Source organism: Spea bombifrons, chromosome 1 (assembly GCF_027358695.1).
Source record: "Spea bombifrons isolate aSpeBom1 chromosome 1, aSpeBom1.2.pri, whole genome shotgun sequence".
NCBI lineage: Eukaryota > Metazoa > Chordata > Amphibia > Anura > Pelobatidae > Spea > Spea bombifrons.
In genome coordinates this window covers 134,871,634-134,885,276 of record NC_071087.1, presented here as the reverse complement: position 1 = coordinate 134,885,276, position 13,643 = coordinate 134,871,634, and the positions used below count along the sequence as shown (strand labels likewise).

The 13,643-nt window shown below is 39.1% G+C and overlaps 1 protein-coding gene across 1 annotated transcript; it reads right to left on the bottom strand.

Annotated features, from left to right (window-relative positions):
• Positions 1 to 764: 764 nt before the first annotated feature.
• On the bottom strand, positions 765 to 10,177 carry STARD4 (StAR related lipid transfer domain containing 4). Its single transcript, XM_053474332.1, has 6 exons — positions 10,073 to 10,177; positions 8,644 to 8,752; positions 7,623 to 7,672; positions 5,729 to 5,855; positions 2,326 to 2,440; positions 765 to 1,185 (listed from the first exon to the last, which is right to left on the bottom strand). The coding sequence occupies exons 2-6, from the start codon at positions 8,743 to 8,745 to the stop codon at positions 959 to 961; spliced, it is 621 nt and encodes a 206-aa protein (XP_053330307.1). The 5' UTR covers positions 8,746 to 8,752; positions 10,073 to 10,177; the 3' UTR covers positions 765 to 958.
• Between the last annotated feature and the right edge of the window lie 3,466 nt (positions 10,178 to 13,643).

The window sequence follows — 13,643 nt, the reverse complement described above, 5'->3', positions numbered from 1 at the left end:
TGTGTTATAAAACTGTGAAACATAACATATTACTAAGGATATTACAATAACAAGCAGTTTTCAGTGTGGAAACATTGCCAATGAATACATGACTTGATGATAATGAACACAACAAAAATTAGCATGAAAACTAAAAAGAACAAAATTGTTCAATCTACAAAGTAAGCCTTTTCACAAGACATACAGGCTTGGTTTTTAAATAAATAAAATGTTAAAGCTCATATATATATATATATGTATGTTGCTAATTGAAAGAAAAATATGTTCCTTTCACTATTATAAAACAGGACTTAACGGACAAGTAAATTGTGCAGGGTCACAATTAAACAGAAAAGGTCATAAGCCCTGAAAAATGTATGCTTCATAAATTATTTCAATGTTTCAGACATGCAGATGCATACTATAAAAACAAATTTTTAGCTTTCAAATACATTAGACTTCCTAATTATTCCTTATTTTCCATTATACATTTGTGTACATGCAAACAAAGGCACGTATGCACAAGCTATAAGGGATAATATAACATTTACAAAAATAGTTAAAAATAAAACATGCCGATCTTGAAAACCGGAAGATGGCTGCTCACCTCGTATACATATATATTGCTTGGTTTGATCTATAAACAACATTACATAGTATTAATAATTATACAGCGGAATGTATAATTTTGGAAAGTGACAGATCCTCCTATGGATAAGTATGAGCCCACTCATATAAAATTCAAAAATATTGCAATCTGCCAGCCTTCAACGAGTCCAGTATTGTATTCACATATTCCATGTAATAAAATATGGTATCAATTTTCCTTGAATTTCAACTAAAGCTGTCTTGGTGTTACACTAAGACTTGTTCAACGACAGCATGTCCATTGAGAAAGTCAAAAATAGGATAATGCTCAAGTTGACTTTTGTTAAAAATATACTGGTTATCCAGTATAGGAAGTTGCCACAAAGGGCATTCATGCTTTCAACGCCTTCCTAAGATCGGTATAAAAGTTTACAAGGGAACTTGCCATTGCAAGCTCAACAGACTTCTGAGGAAGTATCCCTTTCAGATCCGTCTGGATATAGCCAGTGAGCAGGCTATGCTCAGGGTCACTTTGAAGTGGTACACAAAACCAGCCACAGGGATGGTTAAATCCACGCACACAGTTTGGTCGAACAACTTCATGTTTAATGCTAACACCTGTTTGATGAAAGAAAAAAAAGAGAACAAAAGTCAATTGGAGTATGAATGGGTTTCCAAACAAATGTGAACATAAGAAACAGTAATTATTAAGTATTGGCACATTTTTTTTAAAACTTTTTTTGGCGGGGGGCTTCTCTTTCTCCTTCTTCTCTTTCGGCTGTGACAGCCTGTTACAGTGCGCTTGTAGCAATCTCTTTTTCTCTGATGACACAGTCATAAGGAGGCAAAGTTGTGTGACCAGAGAAAGGGAGTATGATCAGCAACAGGGAAACCTGCTAGGAGACCCAATCCCGCTCACTTTGAGCACTGTCACGTTAGATCATTCAGCTTGGAGCCATACATTTTGGCCTGAACTATTAGGTGGCAGACCAGGCTGACACTCAATAGACTGATCTCCCATGCACCATCGTGCTGATTCTTAAAACACCAGGACGTAATAGTATGTCATCTGGCGTCAACCGCTGGAATTTGTACTAATACGCCTATGGTCATGAAGAGGTTAAAGTTGTTGCACAATTACAGTTTTCATCAATCAGTTTTTCTAGTTGTTTGTAAGCCTATACAATTTTAGCAATGTGTGTTTTCTAACAGGCTAATGTGCCGATGGCACAGATTGTAGAACCCTCAGTTGTCATGTTAGGAGAGAATACACTGGTAGCTCATAAACAAATGCCCCACCGTGCCTGGAAATGTGCACAGAGTGTTATGTTTGTGTGCACAGATGACCCTGCAGTCCTACCTGACATATGTCAGGCAGAACAAACTTTTTTATATTGTAACTATGACTTGAAATACCAAAATTGGAAAAATAAATATCAAACTATTTACATTTTATCCACCAGCTCTACCACCTATAGGTGGGGAAGCGGAAGATACAGAAGCCTTAGCTTCAAACAATAACCAGCAATCTGATTGTGTTATCCTACTCAATAGGAAAGTAAGGCTGTTATCTGCATCATGAGGTTATCTCTAGAGGTGAGCTAGTAATGTATTTCAAATATACATTTGTTTATTTAAACATCAATATTCCTTGAGTTGGGCAATGCTTTACAATGCATGCCACTCAACGAGGTACAACTTTAAAAAATGAATTGCTAGCAATACAAAAGCTTTGAGAAATTTGAAGAAGAAACATACCACAGCTTAAAAGACCATGCTCATATTGTGTGGTGTAGGAGAAGTCAACAAACTCCCTGGGAGATATGATGTTCCAAAGCTGGCCAGCAGTTGTATAGCGCATCACACAGCAACCCTAACGCAAAAGAATAATTAGTTAATTAATGCATGGAAAATTTTGTAATATAACATTATCATTTTTACATAGTTTTCTGTTTATAAGCAGTAGTTTAATGTGATACAAAGTAAGATATTTTAAATATATTTATTTTAAGGGGCAATAATGATGAAAAATAAGTATCATAAGTTATTATTATTATCTTTTATTTATATAGCGCCAACAGTTTACGCAGCACTTAATACAATACACAAATTCAAGGGATATGACAAGACAAGAATTGACAGACTAAAACAAACCGATACATTTGGTGGAGAGAGCCCTGCTCGCAAGCTTACAATCTAGAGCAGGCATGTCCAAAGTCCGGCCCGCGGGCCAATTGCGGCCCGCGTTCCGGACTGATGCGGCCCCCAAGTGAGCCACGGGACTTGGCGTCATCAGCCGGCGCAGGGAGAAGGAAAGCGCGAGATCAACAGCTGTTGCCGCGCGGATCGCAAGGGAGCAGTATCGGAGGTATTTACCGGACATCCGGCTTAAAATCACTCAAGGGAGCCGGATGTCCGGTAAAGACCTCTGATACTGCTCCCTTGCGATCCGCGCGGCAACAGCTGTTGTGCGCCGGGGTTTGTTGTCAGATCCCGGCGCACAACACTGAAGCCGCGCCCACCGCTGTCTGTGCCCTCTGAACCCCGTGCCCTCGGAAGAAGACAGAAGAACTGAAGAAGAAGAGGAGCGAAGAGCAGGAAAAGGAGCTGTAAGGAGAAAAGAGGAAAGGTAGGAAAGCATACAGTGAGAGTGGATTGGTGGATGTGTGTGGATTGGTATATGTGTGGATGTGGATGTGTGGATTGGTGTATGTGTGTGGATTGGTGTATGTGTGTGGATTGGTGTATATGTGTGGATTGGTGTATGTGTGGATTGGTGTATGTGTGGATTGGTATGTGTGTGGATTGGTATGTATGTGTGGATTGGTATATATGTGTGGATTGGTATGTGTGTGGATTGGTATGTGTGTGGATTGGTATATGTGTGTGGATTGGTATATGTGTGTGGATTGGTATATGTGTGTGGATTGGTATATATGTGTGGATTGGTGTATATGTGTGGATTGGTGTATATGTGTGGATTGGTGTATATGTGTGGATTGGTATGTGTGTGGATTGGTATATATGTGTGGATTAGTGTATGTGTGTGGATTGGTATGTGTGTGTGGATTGGTATGTGTGTGTGGATTGGTATGTGTGTGTGGATTGGTGTATGTGTGTGGATTGGGGTATGTGTGTGGATTGGTATATGTGTGGATTGGTGTATGCGTGTGGATTGGTGTATGCGTGTGGATTGGTGTATGCGTGTGGATTGGTGTATGCGTGTGGATTGGTGTATGCGTGTGGATTGGTATGTGTGTGGATTGGTATGTGTGTGTGGATTGGTGTATGTGTGTGGATTGGGGTATGTGTGTGGATTGGTATATGTGTGGATTGGTATGCGTGTGGATTGGTGTATGCGTGTGGATTGGTGTATGCGTGTGGATTGGTGTATGCGTGTGGATTGGTGTATGCGTGTGGATTGGTATGCGTGTGGATTGGTATGCGTGTGGATTGGTATGTGTGTGTGGATTGGTATGTGTGTGGATTGGTATGTGCGTGTGGATTGGTGTATGCGTGTGGATTGGTGTATGCGTGTGGATTGGTGTATGCGTGTGGATTGGTGTATGCGTGTGGATTGGTGTATGCGTGTGGATTGGTATATGTGTGAGAGTGATGGGTGTTATGCTGTACCATTTCCAATGTATTTTTCATTATATAATTATGCTCTAAAGTACATCATAACTCCCATCACTCTATACTGTTCCATACAGTGGCAGAGCTGGGAGACAGAGGCCTTGCACCCCCACCGCAGGACTCCTGAAAGGTAAGTGAACTTCAAAGAGGGAGAGGGTAGATAGTTAGGAGGGGTAGATAGGGAGAAGGGAGGGAGAAGGGAGGGAGAAGGGAGTGAGAAGGGGTAGATAGGGCAGAAGGGAGCGAGAAGGGGTAGATAAGGCAATCATACTCCTATCATGCCAAGTCTGCGAGTGCCTCCTGGAATCTGGGTATGCCTGGGCATGATAGGAATGTGATTGCTGTTAACAATTATATATATATATATATATATATATATATATATATATATATATATATATATATATATATATATATATATAGTTATTTAATTGTTTTGTCCTATTTTGGTGTGTTACTTACTTTAAATAAAAGTGTTAGATTTTTTTTATGGTGTGTGTGGGGGGTCATATTCAGTTTCGGCCAGGTAGTTTTAAAGTGTGTGTGGGGGGGTGCCACATACAGGATCCGCCCCGGGTGCCAAATACTCTAGGTACGCCCCTGCCCTCCCCTACACAATTTCTTCATCAGATGCCCTTGTGGCTGTGTGTGCCGGCGCAGGGAGAAGGAAAGCCCAAATCTTGCGATCTCGGACGTCGCTAGATTTGGGCTTTCCTTCTCCCTGCGCCGGCACACACAGCCACAAGGGCATCTGATGAAGAAATTGTAGGCAGTGGCGGAACTACCGGGGTCGCCCTGGAGTTCTGCCAGTCAGTGGGGCCCAAGGGGTGCCGAGCGGTTGCTGAAAAAGGAGAGTGAGAAAGGGATAGATGTGGTATGCCGTTTTCAATAAACTTTGCATAAAATAGTTAATTTGCATTTCATTTTAATGGTTCAGAAAATGTCAGGCAAAATGGTCGGCCCTCGCACATGTTCACTTCATCAAATCTGGCACTCTTCGAAAAAAGTTTGGACATGCCTGATCTAGAGTGTTTCCTTTCATATGATTTATCATTTTCCCTTTAATGGAAGTTTCACATCTACTGTTAAACTGTTTCTGCAATTGCTACACACGCATGCGGTGTGTAGTTGGCAGCTATGTACCACAAAATTAAATAAATATAAAAATATCACAAATATTTATTTTGTTTGTACAAATACAACATACAGGATTTTCTGGAAAATTTAAAAGTGCAATTCTGGAAAACTGAAAAGTTTATTAGTACATTAAGGAAATGATTCCCATGTGCATCTAACACATTGCTGGGTAAGACTTCAGATGTGCTGGTCAGTAACGTGAAATATATATGTGTCTTAGAAAAATAGCTCATGTGCCAACCTCAGCATTATCATATGCTTCATTAATGTAGTAGATTTATGCTATATGTGTGTTAATAGTTAGTCATGTTTATAGAACATGCAGCTTTGCATGTATCTCAATTTAGCAATTTTAAAAGTTATAAATAATTTTCCAGATTTACTCTACCTGATTTAAGTCCTTTATTATATCCATTGTTGTCATTAAGCTGTCCCACTTCAGCCTATAAGGTCCAGGGCGTATGTAATCCACAATCCTGTCTGCCACATCTTTAACAACACCTTCACATTTGTAACTGTAATAAAAAACAAACAAATTGATATGTGATATTTCTTGTAAACTGTCACTGTTTTAGAAATGAAAACCATATTAAGTACCATTTTTTATTTTGGTATGAAAGAGACACTCTAGTGCCCCTATGCAGTCCACCAATGAAGAATTCATATTAAAGTACACCTATCAGCCATAACACCATAATCATCTGCCTAATATTGAGAGCCATAACCCGTGGCGGCATGGACTCCAGTTGACCTCTGAAGGTGTGCTGTGGTATCTGGCACTAGACGTTATTAGCTGGTCCTTTAAGTCCTGTAAGTTGCGAGGTGGGGCCTCCATAGACTGAACTTGTTTGTCCAGTACATCCCACAGATACTCGATTGGATTGAGATATGGGGAATTTGGAAGCCAAGTCAACACCTTGAACTCGATGTTATGTTCCTCTGAACCATTTTTGCTTTGTGGCAAGGAGCATTATCTTGCTGAAAGAGGTAGGTGGTACGTGTCAAAGTAACATCCACATGAATGGCAGGACCTAAGGTTTCACAGAAGAACATTGCCCAAAGCATCACACTGCCTCCACCGGCTTGTCTTCTTCCCATAGTGCATCCTGGTGCCATGTGTTCTCCAGGTAATGTAAAAGAAAACATGATTCATCAGACCAGGCCACCTTCTTCCATTGCCCTATTGACCAGTTCTTATGGTCATGTGCCCATTGAAGGTCATGTGCCCATTGAACGCAGTGGACAGGGGTCAGCATGGGCACCCTGACTGGTCTGTGACTACGCAGTCCTGTGTGCAATAAATGGCGATGTACTGTGTGTTCTGGCACCTTTCTATCAGAACCAGCAATAACTTTTTCAGCAATTTGAGCTACAGTAGCTTGTCTGTTGGATTTGACTACATGGGCCAGCGATCGCCCCCACGTGCATCAATGAGCCTTGGCCGCCTATGACCCTGTCACCAGTTCACCACTTTTCCTTACATGGACTTTTGATAGGTACTGACCACTGCAGACGAGGAAAAATCCCGCAATAGCGAAGATGATTTATCAAGCCCTCTAGGGGTCGAAACATTGTCACTGTTTGTGTGTACATTAAAACACTTCACAACTTCAAGTGCTGAGCCTCCGTCTGTTTATTTGTTCACCTGTCAGTGGTCATAATGTGATTGCTGATTGTTGTACTCTGTAGTATTTTAATAGGTACTTTTTCACTTTCAAACAATGAGGAGTAGCTGCAGCTCCAGTGGTGTAGCACACCAACTTATCCATGGTCCCCTTTTTTCATTATATACCCTAAAACTCTTATAGAAGCCAGAGCAGCCTGGCAGTGAGTATAGCGTGTGGGCACCAAGTTGCAAATGATTCAAGTAATTATAATTTATTTTAGCACAAATATTTCAAAATGTTGAATATTCAGCCTGAGAGGTGAAAAAGGGAAGTGGCAGCTAAGACAGCTGACAAAGGCAGGAAAAAATAGACATACAAATAGCAGGAGTGATAATAAAATTGGTTATTCACAAATCATTCTTTCAAATCAACGAGTATAACAAGCGTTAAACACCTATCATTACAAATCCTCCCACATGCCCCATTTCTAAGATTATGGTTATCACATCCTACCTTAAAGACTTTGTTCCATTACTTCCAGACAAACAGTGCACAATCAGTAATACAAATCTCTAAGTTCTGCATATAAATATTTATATATGTACAGAGAAAAGGATATTGCTAACTTACTTACTACTTACTAACTCATAATATATCTAGTTTTTAAACACTTACAGAGAACCACCAAATTCTTCAGATGGTTTTCGCCAAACTGTTACATCACTCTGTAATTCGGGGGAAAAAAGGTCAAAGTCAGAATCTTTTTTAATATATAATAGAAAAAAAAACTTAACACTGAAATCTAAAACACAAGTAAAATATTAATCTACCTCTGGCATCAATTTAAGTTTCAATCTAGGTGATAAGGCTTTACCAAACACTATATATATATATATATATATGTATATATATATGTATATATATATATATATATATATATATATATATATATGCCTTTTGTTTTGATATTTAAAAACAAAAATGTATATAGCTGTATTAGTCCAAAATAAACCTTTAGTTGAAGATAAAAAAATTTATGGGCTATAATGAAAAATATGTAATGCCAAGGAAGCTTTTGGGACTGTAGAGGTCTCTTATTTTAGGTTTTATTTTGTTACTTGAAAATTAATGGAAACCTGTGTGCAGTTGAAGTTTTCATTATTGTACATTTATATTACATTTTACTATGTCTTTTCTTGTATAATGTATAATGTATAATGTGTATATATATATATATATATATATATAAAATAAAAGCTGTGTTGATGTTATGTGTCTTTAACACTGACTTTACAGACACAGCTGTGGTCAGTGCAGTGATGGATTAAAGACCTGGACCTCACTGTGTCCTTCCTCGTCTGGTGCTCCCCGACCATCCGTGCTGTCCATATGTTCTGTAGAGCCGAGGCCTTATACACAGGCACATTAGCTAGTTAATATTATTTGTCCTCCAACTGATCTCGTTATCTGCTTGATTCAGGTTTTAGAGACAGGACTTGGTATTGACAGATAACTAACGGATGAGGTACACTTAAGATTTTTCAAGGGTTAAAGCTCCCATTGACATCTCCTCCTTGCTGAAGATTTCTGATAAGGTACACCAGAGCAAGGTTCATCTGTGTCACAATGTGGCAGTTATCTCTGTTGCCTATATGCTATAAGGATAAAGTACAATATAGAATCAGGACACACTTACCGTTTTCTTTGCAACATGCCACTCATCTTCTGAAATACAGTGGTACTGAATGAGGGTATTTTGCAGTTTGGTTGACATTGACGTTGTATCAAGGCTTTCCATAGTTCAACTTAAAAAAAGGAATGCATAACTCCATGATAATATAGAAATTCCTAGCACGTATCGCTTGATTAGTGAGTTTCAAAATACTCTTGACTTAAATAAGTTTTTATTATGTCTAACCCCTATTATAAAGTTGAGTTGGGCTCCAGTCATAAAAGTGAATACGTTACATCAATGTGGTCTTTTCCAAGTAGATCTAATGTAGATCTGCATTTAAACCTGATACCAATACATGCTTTAAAGTGCATATGACAGCTACAGTGTCCCTTTGTTGAAAACAATACATATAATTAACCTTAGGCTGCAAACAAGCTTGCGTCACGCAACATGCATGTCCATCGTGGAAATAAAACACATCTGTCTCGAATAGTGACAATTGACGTCAGAAGCAGAATGAAACATTAAGTGTGAATGGATGCAGGACCTCAAAGAAATGTTTCCAAAGTTACAGCCTTATTCAGCCATTCAGTAACCATGATCCTCCTTAAGCTGTATGCAGCAGCTTGTATTCTCAAACCCTTTAGGGAACAGGAATACACTGGTGACCCTGGTTGTACATAGACTCAACCAGTATGGGAATGGTCGGAGATCTGACCTATGACTGTTGACGTGGTTTTCTTTTTTCTCTAAAAATTATTTGTGATAATGTAAGGAATTGTAGAGCGAATGCCATTGTTATCAGCTACTGACAGGTAGCACCTAAAAGGTAAACAGAACAAGTATTCCCTATATGGCATAGAATAGCCGCTTATGTTCCTCACTGAAAGACTATTTTTATTAACACCATCTGGGGAGGATGGAATTTAAGTACCAGGGATATGGGTTTGCTGTCAAAATGCCCTTTAATGCAACTCCCATTATTCTAAACCAACTTTAAAATGACCTGTCACTAGTCAATGAAAGCTAAATGAATGCTAGAGGTTACTTATGCCATGTTGGAAATATTATAAAGGCTGGTACAGACTGTACACAATGCGGAATATTACCTCTTTGATATATTTTCAGTAAGTTTAAAAATAATAATTTACTAATAACCAGTAAACAGTTGTTTTTAATCATTTAGGTGCAGTTTGTGCAGCATGTAGCATCGCTGTCAGCAAGAAAATAAGTAGCGGTCAAGTTATCAAAGGGACGTCCTAATCTAAGCATAGTTGTGCCCATTGCCCCCCTTTCCTGAGACCCCCGACATTCTCTAGGACCCAGGGCATCCAGTCAGCTCATGTGTGTCCTCTAAACGTCACTGTGTGTCTGAATGACATCCTGACCGCCCATCAACATCTCCATTCCGCGTTACCGGTACCCTGCGTGATCCCGCAATAACAATTACCTGTCGCTTATTCGTGTATTACGGCTCCGATCTCCAACACCGTGTCCGCCGATGACCCGAACCCCAGCATTCAGTGATGGGGTGTACGTGTGCCCTGCTATCAGCTGTTACTTACTTGACCAATCACACGCTCGAGCCGGGCACTGCGCGTCACAAGAGGCGGGGCCTGATGCCCTGGATAATGTTAGTCACTGTGGTAAGCTCCGCCCCTTCTGCCAATGAGCATCTTTCTGTTGGTGCGCAAGCATAGGCGGGTAGAGTAGCGCTTACTAGCGGAGCACCGACGCCTCCCTCATTCATAGGATTACATGCATGCTTTTTAACGGGCGTATGAATCAGATGAATAAATCATCCAGTTAATGTGGTCCTACGCCCTGTTCACATAAGAAACTAGTATTACCCTAAATATAGAATACAGTTATGAATGGGGATGAGTCTACTTGTCATGTGTTTGCTACAGTAATTACTGTCTTCTTCCGTGTTATGAGTGATGACAAGATTCAATACTTGTATATATGCAAGGGGTGAACTATATATATATATTTAGGAGGAAGTGGATGTAAGCGGTTATTGATCTGGTTTAGTTATGCTTCCTCTTCCTTCTAAAACACTGCATAATGTTATGTTACCCCATGGCCAGCCATAGAGCCCTGCGGCGACTAGCCATGTGGGGATAGCTTCCAGACTGGCTCCACTTCAAGTTCACAATCAGTAAATTTCTACTATCCAAGTAAGACCTGCTAATTACATAGATAAAAATTATGCATCCTATTTCATGAAATAATGGTTAAAAAAAGAAAAAAAAACAAAAATTGTGCGTATTATTTCATCATATATGATATATATGATTTGATATAGAACACTAAATGTAACAGAAACAAATTCTCAAAATACACCACTTCAGTAGCAAGTTAATCCAATAGATGTGGTTTTTCAATCATTTAATTTTACAGAAAGCCAATGCAGGTAACAAGACGCGACATGTCCCAATGTGGACGCATACGAGGGTGTAAAATTCCATAATTATGCCAAAGAAACAAAATGTAGCATTTCAGGGCCCCTGGTGCATCCATTGATCACTACTACTCAAAAAACCCTCATCCTTCTGACTGTAGGTGGTGAGATTTGTACTCAAACAAAACCCATCAGCGCAATTACGGTATATAAACATGTAAATCTCTGTATGTCTGTGTTTATATATTAAAACAAAAAACACATTTTTATTGGTGTTGTGGTTGTTGGAGTATTGGGGGTACCTCTGTCATTACAGTTTCTGATCAGAACATTTTAGCAGGTACCAATTTCTATGCATGCTGTCCAGATGATCTCCATACAGATATTACAAGTCTATACAAATTAAAATCATTTAAACATACATACGCTATATTGGAACAGTAGATACATGCACGGGCCCCTGAAAATGTCAGTATAGTAAGCAATAAAAGACACTGGTAATGAGGGGAGTGGAGGATCACTGACATGCAGCCTGCTCAAAAATGTTGTTATTTAGGATTAGTTAATTGTCCAGCTGTTGAGACTACATTTCCCACGACTCTCAGCCAGTCTGATATGTTAAACATCATGAGAAAGAGATGACTCCAAAACTGGAGTGCCAAAGGTTAACTTTTATATCATTGTGAAATGGTAGTGATGTTGCTGTGGAATGCACATCTCTTTGGTTGGGGTCATCTATTTGGTTGGGGACACTTCAAGTGCCAAATGTTACCACAACTGCTGCAGAACTAGAAAAGTGTCCTATTGTGGCTAATCTTTACCACCACAACTATTGTAAACGAAAGGTCTTGTGCTGCGCAGGTAAATGCTGGTCTGTTAGCTACTACTACCACAGTCATGTCCTTTTTCCTATTAATGGGTAACACTATGCTCCCACCAGGAACCTGTCCAAAATGTTGCCACTAGGTTTATCTTCCTTACATGTCACTCTTCTTCTGCTTCTCCACTTCGTGAAGTCCTCCACTGGCTCCCTATTTTCTCAAGAATTAAATTAAAAATCTTAGGCTCTCCTCCTCCCTAATCACTTTTCCCCTTGCACTCTTACAAGACTTCACTCATGTTGCCCCATACTTAGGAACTCACTTCCCACTAACCTCCATCTGTCACCCTCCCTCTGAATATTCAATAAAATCCTCAAACCCCACTAGTTTTGTCATACTCTTTGATGTATGTACTGCACGAAGCGCTGCCTAAACTGTAGGCTCTTTATAAATAAGATATAATAGTAATAACAATAATAATAGTTGATATCTCTATTTATCAACTGGACTTAATTTGATATTTATGAAAGTTGAAACATTTGATTTGTTTTAAATTTAACTTTTATTTCTGAGCATCCAATTGATTTTTTTTCTCATTCTGAGCCACTGTAGGGTTTTAGCCATTTTTATCTTGTATTGTAGCGAAGGACCTTGTCTGCTGCAGTTTGACTCCTTACTTATCATTCAACATAATTATGTCAATTTATCAGTATGTTACAATACAGATATACAAAGTCCAATCTTTTACAAGTCCACAAAGCTCAAGGCTAAATAACTAAAGAAGTGTATTTGTACTCCAGACATACTTTGTACTTTAGTGTTTTAATTAGCAGCAGTTTGAAGGTGATTTTCCACTGACTGTGATGAATGTAGAACTTTAGAACTATAACATCAGAACTATAACCCTTCTTAGAACTATAATATTTCTTCTATTTTTTATTATTCAAATAACTATTACTTTGAAGTTGTTGTTCCAACTACCTGCTGAATATTATCCTTGTATAACTCAATTTAGCTTCAGGCATATACGCCATATTGTTTACTAAACCCTGCCTAAAAATAATTATCTAAGCCAATTTTTGACCCATTCATATTTTGTGTAGGCATTCCTGACATTTCAAGAAAAACTAAAGAAATATGGTAACATGCGTTATAATAAAACATATTAATACATAATTTTACAGAATTTCCATAAGCAAACGAGTATATAATCAGCCCACCTTCAATATTCACAAAATGTTGTCTATTGATAGTCAAGCAGTTGAGTGGATAACTTGACCAACCAGACTCCACTAGTGTTGCGTGTCCTCCAATGCCAACAGTCACGAAACAACTACCATGTCCATTATATGTCCATTTGCAAGTCCATTTGATTTGGGGAGTTTCTGGCAAGTGTAAGGAAGTAGATTTAAAAAAAAAACCTCTTGATAACAATTGATGTGCCTGGCACTTCATGGAGTCAAACAAGCGGAGAAAGCAATCGTTGAAGCCCTAGCTGAGTCTCGTCAGTCAAGTTACCCACTTAACTGTTTAACATTAGACAAATATTATGAATATTGAAGGTGGGCTGATTGTATACTAGTGTCGTGGTGGGTTCAGTGGAGCGTAGCGCAGGAATACAGGGGCATTCAGCAACACAAAAAAGGCGACACTTGAATGCGACATGCTGACTCTAACAAGATTGTGGTGCCCATTCAAAAAAAAAATTGCTCCCAGAGGGTCTGTGCAGGTACTCAGGTCACTGTACTCACGAGATATTGCTGAACACATACTGGGTTGTTGTTTTAAAGTGACAA